General features: G+C 46.6%; 2 protein-coding genes across 4 annotated transcripts in view; one reads left to right on the top strand and one right to left on the bottom strand.

The window, feature by feature from the left end:
- PTCD3 (pentatricopeptide repeat domain 3) overlaps positions 1–10,070 on the top strand; it is a 33,429-nt gene extending 23,359 nt beyond the window's left edge. Inside the window, exons 17-24 of the mRNA XM_018568436.1 lie at positions 616–722; positions 2,125–2,203; positions 2,816–2,906; positions 6,058–6,143; positions 6,491–6,639; positions 6,997–7,038; positions 7,823–7,981; positions 9,980–10,070. Coding sequence (XP_018423938.1) covers positions 616–722; positions 2,125–2,203; positions 2,816–2,906; positions 6,058–6,143; positions 6,491–6,639; positions 6,997–7,038; positions 7,823–7,981; positions 9,980–10,070 — 804 coding nt within the window. The remainder of the gene's footprint in view (positions 1–615; positions 723–2,124; positions 2,204–2,815; positions 2,907–6,057; positions 6,144–6,490; positions 6,640–6,996; positions 7,039–7,822; positions 7,982–9,979) is intronic.
- A 3,986-nt stretch (positions 10,071–14,056) lies between these two features.
- The window catches only part of IMMT (inner membrane mitochondrial protein), a 37,578-nt gene continuing 32,510 nt past the window's right edge, over positions 14,057–19,124 (bottom strand). For all 3 annotated transcript variants that reach the window (XM_018568445.1, XM_018568444.1, XM_018568446.1), the window contains 4 exons: positions 16,819–17,042; positions 15,369–15,500; positions 15,059–15,188; positions 14,057–14,864 (listed from right to left, as the gene is read on the bottom strand). In XM_018568445.1, coding sequence (XP_018423947.1) covers positions 14,257–14,864; positions 15,059–15,188; positions 15,369–15,500; positions 16,819–17,042 — 1,094 coding nt within the window. In that variant the 3' untranslated portion in view covers positions 14,057–14,256. The remainder of the gene's footprint in view (positions 14,865–15,058; positions 15,189–15,368; positions 15,501–16,818; positions 17,043–19,124) is intronic.

Genomic DNA, 19,124 nt, shown 5'->3' with positions numbered 1-19,124 from the left:
CTGGAAGACCAGCACACCTCCCATCATGTTCAAAGACGAGCAACACATATCATGAAGCAGCACATACTTCAACCACATGCCATCCACATATATTACCGGGTATGGTCTGTCCACTTGCTGATGTTGCAGCAACTGAACTGTGCATGTGCTTGGTGTCCAGTCTGCCTCGTAAAAGACAAAATGACAGCTCCAGGAGTTGTTATGAAGGTGGATGGGGAAGAGCCACAAGCATGCTGTTGCATTGTGTAGGGGCCTGAGAACATTTACCAGATTTAGTAAGAGTAAACCCGAAGCAGTTCTGACATGGAGTGGGAAAGCACTTTATGAATAAGTTATGTATGAGAAGGGGTATTGCCCAGTCCTAGTTGTCTTCAGGTAGACCACTGCTCCTGGCATATATGTCTGTTATATAACAATACAAGCCAAGTGCAGAGAGTGGGAAGGCCAGCCTCAAACTGAGATACTAACATTCACAAGTCTTACGACCACTTAAACTCTGTAATTGGCTTCTGTAACTCTGGTTTTGCTTCAGATGTAACTTTTGACATTGTCAGGAAGAAATGTTGCCCTATGTAACAGAATCTGAGTTGTCTCACCACTGGTTTCTGCTTTTAGTGTATGGACACGAAGGATCTGGAATTGGCTTATCAAGTGGATGCTCTGAGAAACACTGGAGACAACTGGAAACTGCTTGGAAGCCGAGGCTCTCAGACCTTCTACTAGTGAGTTTCATGTTACTCTCAAATGTGAACTTTTTCAGCATTGTCAGATTATTTGCACATGGCCATCCTCCACTTCCCAACGTCCTACCATCATTCTGCTAGATATGTGCTCATAGCCATCCTCTGCTCCCCATCCCCCTACCATCATTCTGCTAGATATGTGCTCATGGTGTCCTCCACTCCCCATCTCCTTACCATCATTCTTCTGCTAAAAGATGCGTAAATTGGTACAAGTCTGAAAGTGCTGATTTCTCATGGCTCCTCCTCCTCTAGAATGGAGCAGTCATCTGCTTGTACTTCTCTCCTATCTGCAAGCTTCCCAGAGCTTTACACTTTTGCCGCCACATAAAGCACTGTCTTCGGCTTCTCATCCTTGCTTTTACAAAGCAATATACTCCTTACTTGGCTTGGGCTGTGTAGAGTGCCTCCTTCACACTGGGAATCTGTTTCACTGGGGTGGGCCTGAGGTATATGATGATGAAGCCATGGAATACCCATGGAATGCTTGCTTGTTTGCAAGGGCCACTTTAGACCGCTAAAGATCTGGTTGCTGTCTTTACTATAATGGCACTTGTGGGCCTGAGCCTAGGGCAGCAACATCTTCAGAAACACCAAGACTCAAAACATACAAATTGTAATATCATTTTCTTTATTCTGTTGTCCTCTTCTGGACATAAATGTAGCAAGAAAATTGCAGGAATGAAGGGGTGCAGAGGATGGAAAGGAGTCACAAGACTCTCTAAATGGTTCAGAAAACATGAGACCACCTCTCCTTCTCCTGTTTGGTGGTCTGTACATCTGAAAGACATGAACTGCCTGAGTGGGGACCTGTAACGGCCACAAATCCTATACATTGTCTTACAATATTTCCTGTCTAGTTCTGTCCTGTATCGTGGACTTTTAACCCCCCGATAGAAGGGGAGTTTTGAGCCCCTGAAATGTGTTGGAGTCTTCTCTTGTAATAAAAAAAACTGGACTCTTACTAGTGATGTGGCACTTTCATTCTTACCTACATTCTGGGCACCCTTGAGGACTCCCCTAGTGGCAGGTAGCTGCCTTTTTGCTTTGGAATCGCAATGCCTTAATGATCCAGCGCACAACTAACGCAGTTCCTGCACATCTGAAAAGTAATACTGCATATAAAACAGACGCCGTGCTGTCTTCAATAATGCATGGCACAAGGGTCGTACAGAAGGCTTACTCATTCAGGGGTGCTGAGGGTAGCATGAAGCCTAAATACGGCCATGGTTATAGATAGTGGGCAACTTCTGCAAACCAGAAACAACACATAGACATTTGAGGCCTTAATGCATATAGATCTGCAGCTGGAAATGAGGAGCACAATGAAGGCCGGCTGTACAAGCAATCACTTATAGTAATGACTTTTCCTTTGTGTTTGCAGTGGCAAGTTCTTTAACATCATCTGCCTGTTGGAGAACATTGATGTGGTCTTAAAGTGGTACAGAGAGAACATTCCTTCTGTAAGTTTTGGGGATGGTGAGGGGTACTTTGACAAGCTGCTGTCCTCGGATGTACTACACACGTCCAAAAAACATTATCTATTTACTGTGAGCACACCCTGCTTCTCTACAAAAGCCCTTTGGCTGCATTATCTGCCAATCCCTGACTTGTTCCAAATCACGGGAGCAGATGTGGCTTCTTCACAGAACAGTGTCTGCAGTATCACTGAATGTAATGATGTAGCCAGTGGTATAACAATAGCCATAGCAGCCCACGCAGCTGCTGTGGGTACCAAAGGTGGGAAGGGGCCCCCATTACAGAGTTTGTCTAATGTCTCCATTCCAGAAGAGCTGATGTCAGATGCACAGGATCATGCTTTGGGGTCATGTTGTTGCCAATCACACATCCCCTATCCGGGAGTAGATTGATTGTCTTCAGAGCTTTAGTCACCCTGGCCAGCACTTTGATAGTAACAATGGATGCCGTAAAGGCGAGCTATACACACTTCATTGGAGAAAATCGGTAGGTTCCTCCATCCATGCTAAACAGGTTAACGTGTGGATGACTTGAGTGGGGACTAGTTGGGATGACCGTAGAAAGTCTGAATACTAACGCTGTGTCCTTGTCCGCAGAGGTATTCTCCAAATTCCAAAGCCATCATGAATCTCCTGCAGGTGATAGAGATGGAGAACCGCTTAGATCTCATACCTGGGATCTGGAAAGGTAACGTAAATCCCATTCTTGGATGTCACAGTGTCTGCCTATGCCAGTGTGTGTGTGTGTGTGTGTGTGTGTGTGTGTGTGTGTGTGTGTGTACAGGGCTTCAAAAATGTTATGGTGTCTCACCAACCAGCCAGAAATGTCACTATAGCCTTGCAATTTACAGGCCTTGAAAATTAACTCAGACGAGAGGACCCCGGTGCCGGACGAGTCACAGCGCGCACCGGTTTAAATAGTAACCAGCTTGCGCGGTGTCCGGCTTTTCACGACAACAACACACTGGACCGCCAGCTGTCTCCGCCCCCGTCCACCAGTGAGAGCGCCGTCTGGAACGCAGTGCCTATCCTGTTAACCAGTCACGGCCTATGTCACCTGGCACGGGACAGAGGACCGTGGTCACCAGCTCTAGCGGTGGGGAAAGTTCCCCCTAAGCGTTCCTTAGCAACCACAGCGGCCATAATATTAAGGCTAAAAACAGGGAATAATGCATAATAAAGCCAGCAGCACTAAAAGTGTCATGGAATAAACATTGGAGACATTCAGGTGGTATCTGGATGTCATAACTGGCTGTTATCTAATACAGAGGCAACAAAAGCAACATCATAAACCCATTTGGAACGAGTGTTGGTACTCATGGCCAGGGCAGCCATCAGAAATTTCGGGGCCCCTTACACGGCTTTAGGCTAGGGCCCCCCCGCACCGCCCGGTGTCCGCCCACCGCACAGTGTCCGCAATAACCCCCCGCACCGCTGAGCCAGTCACACTGTTATTATTATACATATATATATATACCGCAATGCTGTAAAGAGAACACTGAGCCAGTCACATCAGTCTCTGTACAGAGGAGCTTACACTCTAATGTCCCCCCACAATCACAACTTATGATTATACATGTATATAGCTCTGCCATATACCGCAGCGTGTACAGAGAACACTGAGCCAATCACGTCACTCAAGCTTGGAGTGGTGAAAGCAAAAAAAAAAGTGTGGTGTGCAATGTAGTAAAATTATAAAGCAATCAATGCAGAAATGGCACTGGCTACAGAGGACTACAAATCCCAGCAATAGTACATTATAGTATCATGTTGTACTATTGCTGGCATTTGTTGTATTCCTCTATAGCTGCTGGTATTCTGCATTTCGCCGTATAATCATTATACAGCGCACTGCAGAATACCACCAGCTATAGAGGACCACAAATCCCAGTAATAACACATTATATACAGTACAATGCAGAATGGCACCGGCTATAGAAGAAGACAGCAAATCCTAGCAATACAATATACATACAGTGTATAATGTATTGCTGGGATATGTGGTCCTCTATAGCCGATGGTACATATACATCTGGAGGGGGAGTGGCAGGCCATTGAAGTGAATGGCACCGTAGCCACGCCCTCTGGCTGCAATGCGATCTCCCACACTGAATCACAAGGCACATTGTACCGCCAGTGCGTTCGGGTGTGGTGCAATAAAAATGCTGCAAGCACTATTTTGATCGCACCGCACCCGAATGCACTGCAGGCACAATGTGCCTTGCGATCCCTAGCGGGCGATCGCTTTGCGGCCGGAGGGAGTGGCTACGGTGCTATTTACTTCAATGGCCCACCATGCCCCCCTCAGCCTGGCAAATAAGTGAGCCGGCCGCAATGCGGGCAGTGCGTTCCGGCCAGAATCGGACCGGAACGCACTGCTTATGGTGTGAACTAAACCTTAGTGACGCAATGGACTCTGGGATTAGTGACCCGCTGGAAAGGGGGCTGAGTGACGACGCGCTGGAGCAAGCCCTATTTTTTGCGTTTGCAGTGGAACGCAACGGTGGCAAAGTCTTGCCACACGTTCGATCGCACTGCGGCGGGGGGTGTGGAAGCGGTGCCATTGAATTCAATGCACCGCTACACCCCTTCCTGCCGCAAAACGCGGGGAGAAGTTTGTTAGCGATCGCGGTGCGTTCCAGCAGCTACCGCTCTGGAATGCACACGCTTTTGGTGTGAACAAGGCCTAAATAAGGGACCAATGCTGGGCCCCAGCTTCGGGCCCCTCTCAGCCCTGGGCACCAGCTGCTTGCTGATACTGTCCTCTGCAAACACCCCCCCCAGTGGGCCCCCACCAAGCAGCTGGTGCCCAAGGCTGAATAGGGGCCCGATGCTGTGCCCCAGCGTCGGGCCCCTACCAGCCTTGGGCACCAGCTGCTTGTTGCTACTGGCTGCTGTCCTCTCCAAACACTCCCCCCAGTGAACCCACACCAAGCAGCTGGTGCCCATGGCTGAATAGGGGACCAATGCTGGACCCCAGCGTCGGGCCCCTATGAGCCTTGGGCACCAGTTGCTTGCTGCTGCCCTCTGCCAATGCCCATCTCCCCAGTGGGCCCCCACCCCAGCATCTGACACCATACTGCTGCTGTTCCCCCAGACGTCTGCTTACCTTTCCACTTCAGTGCAGTCCAGGACCAGCAGCTCAGCTCTGCTCCTCTCCCGCCTCGCTCTCAGTGCTCGTTCCTCAAGCTCCGCCCCCCAAAAAACCTTTCCTGCACAAGAAGGTACCAACTGAACAGGGGGGGTGAGCCGTCCCGGACCAAGTTTACTGTACGCCGCGGCAGACGCTGTAAGAGCCTCTGCGGTCCTCGCACTTCACCGTTGCCCGATACTCATGTAAGGTTCCCGGGCGGGCCCTCGAAGGCTGGTCGGGCCACTTACATGGATATCGGCCGTACCCCCCCTGACGGCGGCCCTGCTCATGGCAACAGTAAATATTGGCACATAAACGTTATGTAATGTAAATAAGTATACTGTGGTGTATGGTATGTCACTGTTGCAATGTATGAAAGCAAAATACAACCTGAGATGACATGTGGGGTACAGGATGCAGAAATGGAAAGAGTGTACGGTGAGATTAACAAAAATATTACAGACCAAGAAAAGGGGAAAGAATCAAAAAATAATATTGTATAAGCTTTTTAAAATGATGTCACGGCGAATGTGTGCCGCAATCAAAACTAAAGGCAGTCCAACAAAACATTAGAGTTGTGTGACTTTTTGTTTTGCCCAGGCAGTGTATATAGACGAGTATATAGAATAAGCTGCAAATGTCTCCAGCGTGATATGGAGGAAGTGTGGCATGTAAATGATCCATTTCATGTTTTTATGCTTTCCAGATTTGTTCACGGTCGGTCATTTAAACAAAGATTACTTGTTCCAGGAGTTTCTCCAAATAATGACGAGAGAAAAGCAGAATCCACAGGTAGGGCTCCTTGGAATTGAATGAAAAAACAAATGTGATGGTGAGCAGGGAACTCGGGGCAAGTACTCCGGGATCTTCCAGGTTCATACTTCACAGGAGAGTGGGAGGAAGGGATGTTCCCTGCTGTCAGTTCCCAACTAGGGACTTTTTTTGTTGTTTTGTTTTCATTCGTCTGTTCCTTTTTTTTGTTCTAGCATTAAAAACGCCTTTTGTGTTACTTGTAATAGAAATCAAATGTTCGTGTCATTATACCTGGGAGAAATCATAGAATAAAATACAGTTTTTATCAATGGTAACAGTTTGGGGTCTGCTTATAAATGTTGTCACGAGTCATATCCTGTATCCAGCTCCAGCAGGCGTTTGCAAATATCGCTGCAGCCATTAAATCTTTCCATGATTCTGCTGAGTACCCGTCAGCCCAGCTGAAGCTGTCTGCTGCCGTCCTGGGAAATATCACCATCCTGCTGTGCAGAGCCGGGAGAATGGAGGAAGTTTGGTGAGATTGCTCTGCCAGTGTTTTGTCTAAATCACATCTGCATGACTTGTATTGATGGGTAATATGGGATGCAAGGAATGTGATAGCCGGATCTGAATGTTGGGAAAGGACCAGTCAGTCCATTGGGTCTCTTTCCAACATGCACATCCACTAGTCCTGCTGTGTCTAGTTTAGTATAAACAAAGTGAAGCTCCATGTGTGGAAGTCATAGACTGACTGGTGGGGTATATGCCTATATACAGGAGTTTGAATAATAGGAAAAGAAAAGTTGTTACAGCAGCCGATGATGAATTGTATACACAGGAACTGAATGTGTTGTGTCTTCTTTACCTTGATTCTTTGCCGCCTTTATTGCAGGTCGTCACTGAAGTCCTTCAAGTCCCAAAATTTGGTTCCTGGGTGAGTTCTCTTCGTTGGGAATATATGATGTCCGTTCTGTAGGAGTGTGCTGGGACTTGTAGTTGCACACCTACTGGAAATTCTTGAGTTGACAACTCCTAATTGTGTCTTGGAGGGAGCTCTGATTATTCGGCAGTTAATAGATGGCAGATGGTCTACTCATGGACTCCAATTAGATGTTCTCCTTCATTCGTTGACCAGAAGAAATGTAGTTATGATGCTTGCACTGTAGTTTGAATGGGTTATATGTTATGGTATCTCCACACAAGGGCATAGACGGTATTCATATTATTTATATTTGAGGAGTTGTAACCTAAGGGGAAATGTATGAATTCTGGACGGGAAGATGTGTTTAGATCCACACTAGTGCTTGCCTCTTATGTTTATATACAGTTTATATTAGCTCCTCCTCCTGATCAGTTTAACCTAGGGATGCACCGATATATCAGCCACCGAAACATATCGGCCGAAAATGGCACTTTTTGCTAAATGCCGAAAGTGCCATTTTCCTGCCGATCGGCGCATCCAAGGTTTCTTTCCTCCCCGCTGGGCGCTGCTCTTTGTCCCAGCAGGACAAAGTTTTATTGAATCCTGCAGTGCGGACCTGATCTCTTACCCTGTGGACTTTGTTTTCCCGGGGGAGCATGGATCCACCACTGGCACCCAACAGGCAGGAACCGGAACCATTGGGGAGGTTGGGAATGACGACTTGTTGCTTATTGAAGAAATACTTTTACTGGGCGGGTTTTCTAGTACTGACTGGAAACTGTTGCGCTTCTTCCAGGGCACATGTGATTGATGAGCTCATGGACGGTGCTAAAGCCTCAGGCAGCACAGGTGCGGCCGTTGACCTTGTGCAGATGGCCGTCAGCTATAGCTTGCCGAACACAGCCAAGCTTGCCCAGAAGGTGCTGGATGAGTTCACCCTCACTGAAGAGCAACGGTAAGAACTGGGTTTGGTGGATATGTAAGAGTCTCTTGAATTCAGCACTTCAGTCCATGGTGCATCAGGTTTGACCCACCACATCCTCAGTACTTGTAGAGAAGACAGGACAATACTGTATAGAAATCTAGATTAGGTGGAACGTAGAGTGTCCAGTGTGTGCAGGTTAGAGAAGTCCTGGTAATGAAAGATGATTGCTGATTCGTTCCTGAGGCCTATTTGTATTTCGTGCTGTTCACCTTCCTTCGAACACGAAAGGAAGCTTCATCTGCTGCTGCCCAATGAGCTGCGACCGTGAAATCCCTGGCCTGCAACTGCACATAAGCAAAGGGACGAGCTGCAGTGACATCATTGACTTTGGAAGGCCACATGGCTATATTTGGTCAATGACATTTACTTAATATAGTCATATGGCCATGTAAGGTCAGTGATGTCAGCACAAGAATCCCGCCCCTTTCTTTATGTTGAGCTTCTGGGTGCTAAATGCCCAGGCCTGCAGCTGATTGGCCGGGTGGCCCCATTTTGATTTTGGGGTTCTAATATGGACCAGGTTTGGTCTGAGCTCATACTCACCTGCCAATGAAGGAACCTGATGCAGCTTCCTGTGATGGTGTGGCAACGATGCTGCTCTGCTCCTGAATTCAGAGCTGAGTTGTCAGTCTCATGTAGGCTGTGCCTGGTTGCACTACGGTGAGATGAGAAGATGTTGCAGGGGGCATGGCTATCAGTACTGTCACTGCTGATTCACAAGCTTCTAGCTTCTCAGTCCGCACCTGGTCACACCTAGTCCTGCTCACTGCTATCTGGATTGAAAGCACTGCCTTGTTGCAGAAACCCTCTGACTGTGAGCTGCAGTGTCTGGGAGGGTTAGCGTGAGAGACCCAAATAAAGGAGGGATCTGGATCAATCAGGAGGTAAACATAGATTTATTGTTTATTGTATGGCACTCGTACATCACATAGTAACTGAATTTTGTACGTCTTTTAGACGGTCAACTGTAATAAAAGCCGGTGATCTGCAGTTAAGGGGTTCTTTCTCTGACAGGGAGGCAGAGCTAATACCCCTGCAGTATAATTACTGCAGCCTTGTCACCCTGTACAGCTGCTGTAGCTGGAATGTGCAGTAGGTTGAGGAGGAGGAGGAGGGTGGTCAGCGATGTCACTGCTGGTCCCCCTCCCTCCCCACCACCCCACCACTGGCGGTCAGTGACAGAGCACACCTTGCTCCACCAACAAAGGTTTTGACTGACAGCATAGCGCTGCGGTGAAGAAGCTGGTGTAGCTCTGTGGGGCATCGGTAGGACATGACATATTATTATACAGGATTTATATAGCGCCAATAGTTTGCACAGCGCTTTACAATATAAAGGACATGGGGCCTTTAAAAAAGAAAACTAAAGCAGCCACCACATCTAAGGACTGGTAAGCTGCAGTATATGACATATATTTATGTTTGGGGTGTGAATACACTTTAACATACATTAGCAGTTTGTAGCATTGACAAAGGTTTCTCTCTAAAGGTGCCCATACACTGCTCGATTCTCGTACGAGAATCGAGCAGTGTGAACGGAGACGTGCGACCGTTTCTACTGTACGGTCGCACGTCTTCCGTCGAACCAGCATGCTAGAAAACCAGCCGGGAATCGTACGATTCTCGGCTGGTTAGAACGGTGCTCGGAAGACAAATGGCGAACGGGCCGGTGTGCGCACGCGCACACTGCCCGTTCAGCATTGCGGTCATCATTGCGATGATCGAGAGTGCGATCTGCCCGTCCAAGATGGGCAGATCGTACGTTTTTTTAATCCCTGTACAACCATCGCAAGACTAAAGTCTTGCGATGGTTGTAGAGTGTATGGCCACCTTTACTGAGCTGTGTGAGGTTACCTTAGCCAATCGGAATACATGTCTGAACGGCAGACTAGCAAAGTCTCTGAAGTGAAGGGATCTGTAAAAAGATGACTAAAGCCGTGCATTTGTTTTTTCTTTTCCTTCCTTTAGTATAACCCTACAAGACCTGACATCCAGCGACAGCAGCAGCAGCAGCAGTAGTAGTAGTAGTGGCAGCAGCAGTGACATTGAAGAGGCATGAGGTGACCTGCAAACACCATCGTCTGAATCCACTTGGCCTTCAATCTCATGTCATCGATGAAGACGGCCGAGCCCATGTGGAAATTTACACTTTATTTTTTACATTTATTTTTTGTTCACTTTGTGCAAATATTAAATTATGAAAATTAAAAGTTTCTTCCCCGTTTGTGAAATATTTACCATTGATAGAACTTCCTCCTGGGAGGATAGATACTGAGGCCCCATTCACAAGTTATCGTCACCAAATCGTTTATAATAAACATTTAATTAGCATGTTGATGGGGTGGGAAAGGAACCCCTTGCTGTCCTCTAGCAGTGGACGGTGCTGATGGACTATTTGTCACTCTGCAGGCCATGTCACACGAGTGCTGCCAGTGACAGAATTGGCAAGAGTCCGCTCACATTCACCTATGATGTCACTCTCTCCGACTGGGCCAGCGATGTCCCTTCCCAAATAGTGGTCAAGATTCTGCAGCGTTCTGGCTGCCAAGTGATTGACATACTTTAGGTAAAATGGTGGCGTAGTTTAGTGATTTGCTTCCAGCGGTCTTACCAGTTGTGGAATCTCCACATAAGCGCCCCCGAAAATGCTGGAGAAGCCCCCGTGTGTTCTGGTGGCTGAAACCCAATTGCAAAGCACACAATTTTATACATGTGCTCCATTATCTGTATGGGGTTCTGGGGGAATATTTGGTTTGAAATGGCTAAGTGTTGTCATTGGTGGAAACCTTACTGTGTTCTCTGCTACATTTGGCCAGTTTAGAGGTGTGAGCAGAACTCCAGGCATACACTGCCTGGCCAAAAAAAGTCACCATCTGGATCTTGGGAAGTGTTATGATCTGGGTTTGTTTCGGTTGGTCAGGTCTAGGGGTTCAGCAATGTTATGTGCCAAAAAAATGGTCAGCGCCCACTGAATATACGGAATGATCAGGTTTTTTTTCCATCAATGGATTTTTCTTCCCTGATTGTATATTCCAAGAGGACAATGCCAGGATTCTTCGGGCTTGTGAAAGAATGGTTCAGGGAGCGTGATGCATCATTTTTCACAGCATTTCAGACCTAATCCCCACTGAGAATCTTTAGGATGTGCTGGAGAAGACTTTACGCAATTCCTGAGGTGGGATTGGTGCTCCAAGCTTTTTTTTTTTTTTAAGTTGATCTGAACTCAAAAAAGTGAAGATTTGCTACCATATAGGGAACATTTAGGAATGTAAATTGTGTTAATGTTGCTGGAACGTAAGTACCTCATTTTTGTTTATCTTCACGCTTATACTGGAGTGCCCAAAGTCTTTTTATTGAAGAAATACGACATATCACAAAGATGTGACAACCGTTTCGGGGTCACACAGGATCCCCTTCCCCAGGCTATGGGGAAGGGGCTCTGTGTATTTCTTCAATAAATAAGAGACTATCTTCACGCTTATATTGGCGTGCCGGTGTCCCTGCTTTTACTGTTGCATGGCGGTCGCCATCCATCGATCACCGCAGCACCCGTCTGATTTGCTTTGGAGACAAGCGGTCAGGCGTGCGATGGGTTCATGGATCTAGTCATTTATGTTTGGGTCACAGCACGGTCAATTTCCTCTTCCTGAGACTTACCTTCACCACATTGTCTGTCTGAGCTCATGGAAGAAGACTTCTAGTTTTGGGGAAACGCGTGACCGTCACCTCCTTTTCCCCATAATGCAATGCTCGGGGCCTTAAAACGTACAGTATGTCTCGGGGTTAGGCAACCTCGGCTGTGGTCAGACTACAAATTCCAGTGACTGTCAGTGACAGTGACTTGCAATGCCTCATAGGACATGCAGTTACACAGGCGCTGGAGTGCCGATGTTGCCTACTCCCAGTTACTATTTGCCAGGCTCGATCACATGGGGGCAGGGAAGGCGGCCAATAATACCCCTCGCACAGACCAACACAGAGATTGTACCTGGTTAGGTTTCACTTTAATTCAGGGAGTGTTCAGCCTCTACATAGGCCAGCCAGTGTTTCTGCTATTACAGATGACTGATAATGGAAGGCATTTTATAGAGAGGCAAAGTGCACACAAACTGTATGGGCATGGTTGTCTTAAAGAGACCCTGTCACCAACTTAAACAAATGCAGGTAATAGCACAGGGAAGTCAAATCGTTGATATGCTTACTTGCAGCATTTTCTTTTTTTAAATGATTTCTGAAGCAACTGGGGAAGGAGTGACAGCTCTGTGCCTGTTGGGCTGCTGACAATCACATCCAAGATGGCGGCACGCAACAGAAATTTCAGTGCTTTTGGATGTTGTTTCTAGCGGATACTGGACATCCACTAGCAAGGAAATGAGGTCGGTTCTATCTGACTCCATACATTCAACACAGGAAACACAAAAAGGTGAGTGTGATTGTTTTATTCGGATGTCCCAGCTGGCAGAATTGAAAGGGGTAAATGACAATTTGGTTGGATCAGTAAAACCTGAAAACATAAAAACGCAGGGCAGAGGGAAGCATGTCAGAAGGTGCAGGCATTGTGCAGGAAGGCCACAGAGTCCTGTCATCTGGAGTGAGAAGGGTTAATAGAATACAAGAAAACTTATCACTGTGATGATTTACAGGAAACCAAACAATCAGAACCTAAAAGTGAACCTTGTGTATGCTTAGTGGAGCCGCCATCTTGTGCGTTTACAGTACACGTCACAAACAGCCATGAAGCAACTGGTGATGAGAATGTAGTTTGTTCGCCAGGAATCAGGATATAAGAAGGGATGAATCTTCTTCCTGGTGACGGTGTCTGTCCTCATGAACACAGCAGCTAGGGGAACGTAGAATACACCGGGAATCTTCTCCAATGAAATATATTCATTCTGCTAATTATTTAGCAGAGAAAATTGTGCATTGGAAATATGCACCAAAAAAAAAAAGGTGCAGAAGGTGCCCAGTTTACAGCCCGCACCCATTGGCTGTGTTCTCGGGCACAGTAATGAGACTACATCTGCCCCCCTCTGCATAGGAGGGGGGCACTGAACACCTCAAATCAGGTACAGAACGCACAACTTTCAGATGAAGCCGGCCACTCACAGGCTGACACGACCAATTAATTGCTTTGAGCACGGTTCTAGAATGGGTACGTTGGCCCACATCATAAGAAGTGCCAGACTTGCATGCTGCTTGCCAAGTTTAAAATGCCATGCCCGATGCCGACAAAAAACCTTATGGGTGCATAGTGAACTCGGCACTGCACCCTGAGGGCATTTAGGATATGCAGATGGTTTGCTGCCCATCAGTGACAAGCAGAAGGTGAACTCCAGCTATAAAGATTTCTGTATACTTGCACTGCTTCAACGTGGCCCAATATAATCATCATTTATACCTGGTAGGGCCACAGGTACCTGTTATACACTGTAGCAGCAGCAGCAGCTACTACAGTGCTTTACAGCGATCTTCCAGGCCCTATATGCCACTGTGACATCACGGCACCGTCCCTCATCCAATCAGAGAACACCTACTATCCCCTGATAAAAGTACTAGGCGTTTTCTGAATGGCCGATGTGCTGAGCGAGAATCCCCCTGTGCTTTCACAGCGGAGGGAAAGTCGCTCAGCACAGCGGCTATTCCTGGACCCAGATCGCTGTAAAGCATTGTAGTATTGTACAGGGTCCCCTGTGGCCCTTCCAGGTATAAAATATCTATACTTAGACTGGGCCACTGTAAGTATACATAAATCTTTATAGCTGGAGTTCAGCTTTAAAAGGTCAGGCTCTCCTAATGAATATTGCAGTAATGGATAGATGCTGCCAGGTGGGCTTCCTATACCCCTTGTGCACTCTGGTAGTGGAATCTGCACACTTGCATTTCTAGGACTGGCTACCAGCAAGTACAAGGGGGCCCCGTCTACCGGCTACATTTTCATTCTGCTGTCCCAGAAGACAGACTTTTAGGGCAGGAGCGATAACCAAAAATTTAACAGGGAAATTCCCAATATTTAAAAGAAAAAGTCATGCCACTAAACTTAATCTTTTTAGATCTGAAATATCTCCGATTTATTGGGCTGACCCCTTAAATATTGCTCCGCACTGGTCACTATATGCAAAATGGCCGCCCCAGCTGCATCTCAGCATCCGGCACTCTATAAATGAAAGTTTTTCTCTGTGTGACAAAAAGGGGTTTTCGGATTCAACACTGCAACAATTCTGACTTCATTTAATCTTCCCTTTCCATCATTGTACTTGTGTGGTGCCCAAGCCGACTGCGCTGGCGTACGCCGACAGGATACTTATGACCTGCTTGGTTTCCAGGGTCAGACGGGTCTCATTCAACCAGTCATGAGCCACCCTTCTAGACTCTCCTCTCAGCTGATTGACAAACTTAGCGGCCAGCTCTAACTCGCCATGCTCGATGCAATAGGAGGCGTAAGAGAGCAGTTTGAACGTGTCCAGATCCTCGGAGGTCAGCTCGCTTGGGGGTTTTACCTGCTTAGGTTCAAATACGAGAAGAGACTGCAGGTAGGAGAGGAAGTATTGGTACAGACTGTTTCTGGTTTCATCAATGAGGGCCACCTGGCGGGCTAGGTTACGGACGGTATAAAAGCGTGCTCGGAGGGCCTCCTCGCTGTACACGCCGCGGTGAAGGGACTCTTGAGGCAGCGCAGAGGTCAGGGCTTCTGTGAATTCATTATTGGAGCAGCTGGCTTTGATCCCCTGTACTGCACTCTCCAATGGCTCGGTGGGGCTTTCGCCAGACGCTGTTCTCAGCGCAAACTGTAAAGCTTCAATGGATAACCAGAGGTGATGGGCCTTTCTGGCCTCCTCTTCAGCTACGGCGTGCCCTGGGGAAGATTAATATACAGAAAAAGTTCATCAAACCCATCATACGTCACAGCAAAACAGACACACTTCATTTTCCAAAATGCGGAGAGAACAGGCTCATTGGTTTAAACGTGTTCCTATGACACACCCGTTGTTTTGAATTCCAACATGCACACTAAAACGTGTAGCTGTAAAGGAGGCCAAAGGGACTCACCTTCCACAGCCTGCTCAATGCCCTTCAGCCTGGCGTAGGCCGTGTTGATATCCAGAGTGAATCCATCCAGCTGTTCCTGAGTAAGACGCCTGAACTGCATTTCTTGGTCAGACAGCTTCTCCGACAGGCTCTGCAGATGAAGAACACACACCGTCACTCCTGCTCCATAGAAACATTTACCTTCATTTCTGAAGGCTGTCTTGTGATCTACAATTGGCGGGATACATCTTCGCACAGGCCCATTGATTTAAAAGGGCAAATCACCCGATTTCCACATGCGGTGAGAGTTTTAGGAGATCTAAAGACCAACCTGCTGGAACTCTGCCTTCAGCTCTTGTTCCTGTACACCGAGGACGTCCCTCAGATGATCTGTGTGTGCGGCCGCTTGTCTGCGTAGCTGTGTTCTCATCTCCACCTCCATCACATCCCTCACCTCCTCTACCTGGAACAACACACCAAGTTACACAGAGAACTTTATGTCTTATAACAGTCCCTGAACAGTCAGCATTGTTTACATGAGTTATACTTACATGGAGAATTCACTTTGCCAGGTCATGAAATAAAAACACTTCTAGTATAAAAGTCTATGTTCTAGAGTCGCCTGAATGCTGGTACATAACAGCCGTCGCTGGCTATAAACAATGTGAACATTTCACGGATCGGAGTGAGCAGGAAATGCCGTATATAAACGGTGACCCGCATCCAAGAAGTTACCACAGCCGGACAGCAAGTGGTTACCTGGTGATCTTGCCATGCAGATACTTGTTCAGACACTTCCTGTTATGGGGTGACAAGGCTCTGTCCCTCAAATGTGCTCCTGTGCCGTCACCAGGGCTTTTAATGGAGACAAGTTGCCTTTTGTTTTTTTATTACAAAAGGCATGGCCCACTGTGCTTACCATCAGCAAACCTGCCCTAACAAATGACAAGCAGCCACCATTGCCGTACATTTAGAAAGGAAGTGGCTGCAGGAGATGAGCAAGACATGTAACAAAAGGATATACAAACATTTTTTTTTTTAAAACAACATTGGAGGGAATTTATCAAAACTGGAGCAGACAAAATCTGGAGCAGCTGTGCGTGGCAACCAATCAGCTTCTCTCTTTCATTTTCAAATCTTACCTGAACAAACTGAAGAGAGAAGCTGATTGGTTGCCATGGGCATCTGCTCCAGTTTTGACAAATTCCCCTCACTGTGTTTAAAAAATGACAGCATGGGCTGTGCTGCAAATGTATTTTATATAGTGTAACAAATGTACGCAGTGCGTTACATACCATTAACACGAGTAACTGCCTTCAAGGAGCTTACAATCTGAGGTCCCCATCTCCCATGCATACATACAAGGGCCAATTAAGACAGGAGCCAGATAACCTACCAGCATGTCTTTAGCATGTGGAAAGAAACCCACTCAGGCACAGGGAGAACATGCAAACCCCTGCCCAAGACTTGTAACAAGGACCCCATTGTGCTAACCACTAAGCCACTGTGCAGCCTAGAATGCTCTCCCAGTAGGGAAACCACCTACCAGAACAGCTAAACATGCAACATAATGACAAAATGTGGATGTGTATACCAAGCGGTCCAGCTTAGTACAAACTCTCAAACCCAGTGGCTGCCGAATGCTCCCTTACTGTTGGTGTGAACAAGTCCATACCCACAATAGATGCAATACTGGCGTGTGCACTATGGCGCAAATGGCTAATCACAGATGTCATACTCTTAATGACAATAGATAAGGATGAAAGGAACGTCTGCTGTACCTTCTTGTCTTGCTCCAGTTGGATCTCGGTGCGGTAATGCTCCAGGGCTTTGGTCACTGCAGACTCCAGGGCTTGCTTATCCTCCAGCTTCTGCTTCTCTATAGCTACCTCGATGTGCTGCTTCTCCCTCACCCTGAACTCCGCTAGCTGCTTGTGTAACTGGTCGATGCGCCGGTGGGCATGGGCGATGAGAGAGTTCAGGTCCTCGGTGCCGAGTTTTCCAGCTGCACAGGACACACATACAAAACCACATCAGATCAGGTATAGGCCTATCGCCTCTACAATGTTCCTACAGTGTTGGCTTACCAACAAGCCCAGGTGAGGGACACTGCGGCCACTTCTACATAATGATCTTGCATACACATGGGGATCAAATAAATTCAAGGAAATCAGTCACAAAGTACCCATGTCATAGGATCTGAAGGACAGCAACTTATGTGTCCAAGCAAAGATAAGCCTACCAATGTAGACCTACAAGCTGGACAATGGCAACCTTCTATCAAAGCCAAACCCCATGTGTGTTTTGCTTCACGATAGGTCTCTTTTAAAGAGAACCTGCAATGACTGGATGCCAGCCTGACCCCACAGGTCTACTGCTTCAAGACAAGTCCCTATTTAGGAGAACCTGTAATGACTTGAGATGCACCATAAAAGGTAGAAACACCCAAAGAAGACTGACCATCTGTTAAGAAAATATACAGTCTCAAGGTACAACTGCACAACTGTGTTGCACCATGGTCTTCAAGAACCATTTTTGGTGAAGACTTTAGTCCAAGTCGGTCTTAGACCAGGGGTGGACAATATGCAATATATGTGCATTCTAGGAGTCAATAGGAATTGTCTTTTAGGAGCCAGGTCTATTGTCAACATCTACAGAAAACCTCAAACATTAGGTGCCAAGTTTAATTTATAAGGAGCGATGGCTACCTGTCTCCTGGGATTCGTCCATCCCTGCCTTAGACCTTAGTCGGCTACTTACTGCCAACTAAGACATTGGCAAGGCATCGGGAATGCGGCTCTATCCTATGATCACCAAACCTCTCACACAAAAAGAAAAAGTACAGACTGAGTGTTCAGGGTTGACATCCTACAAAAGCCAAGGAGCGTATATGACAATGAGCGATTCTTCCAATACACTGCACAGTATTAGTACAAGATTTATGGAACATGGATACAAATAAGTATCCAGCCAATGATTAATTATTGATTGTATTAATCGAACTTAATAATCGGCTAACTAATCGATTTTGAAAATAATCGTTAGCTGCAGCTCTACTTGTAGCCATGGTGCAGTCTATGCAAGCCAAGAGCGGGCAAGAGTGTCATAGCAGCCAGGTAGCCAGAAAATACAGTTCTTGGCCAAGTTTTTAACAAATATTTTTCTACAGTGGTTAGTCAGAGCACATGTTTCCTGTCACATGATCTTACTAAGTAGTAAATGCGATTAGTGGATGTGCCCGATTCTGACTTTGTATCGGCCTCTTCTCTTGTACACAAGCACTCAGGAGGGGCAGCACTAGGAGCCAATTCTGCAGTACACGTTACATTAGAGACAGCAAAGCGAGCAAACAATCATAACCGGCTGCTCCATCACTGTCCAATCCCAGGCTGTGGGCAGGGAGGTGACCAAGCTGCATTGCCTAACCAAAGTAGTGAAAAGCCTGGTCGCAAACCTGGCTGTGCCGTCTTGGGGGGAAGCTGTGTATATGGCAGAGATACATTTACAGGTAAAATCACTTGGAATAGACTCGGTAAAACTCGTCTATTCCAACCGTGTATTTAAAGGTTTGCCTGGAGTTGTGCTTAGAAATAGTATAATTTAGGCATCCTGCCTTGTAATACAATTTTTTAAACCTGGTTATGCTAAAAAAGAAAGAAGAAAAGAATAAACATATTAAATTGTGATATCAGTTCAGTATAAGGGCTAGTTCACACCAGATGGAGTCCGCTCAGTTTGGATGCTGCAGCCAAAATACATCACAATGCTTTCCTATGGGATTTCTGGGGCTCCGTTCCGATGCGGTCAGAAAAAAAATACTGCTTGCCCTATTAACCAGTTGACATCCGCGGTGTTAAACCCCCTTCCCATCCAGGCCATTTTTCAGTATTCAGCGCTGCGGTACTTTGACTGACATTTATTCCGTCATGCAGCGCTGTACTGAAATGAATTTTATACCCTTTTTTGGGGACAGATAGAGCTTTCTTTTGGTGGTATTTATTCACCACTGGGGGTTTTATTTTTTTACTATATTAAGGAAAAATTACCGAAATTTAAAAAAAAAAAAAACAGTTTCCCCTATATTAAA

Source organism: Nanorana parkeri, unplaced genomic scaffold, assembly GCF_000935625.1.
Source record: "Nanorana parkeri isolate BGI_ZX_2015 unplaced genomic scaffold, ASM93562v1 scaffold1188, whole genome shotgun sequence".
In the NCBI taxonomy this organism is placed as follows: Eukaryota; Metazoa; Chordata; class Amphibia; order Anura; family Dicroglossidae; genus Nanorana; species Nanorana parkeri.
This window is presented reverse-complemented; position numbering and strand designations above follow the sequence as displayed.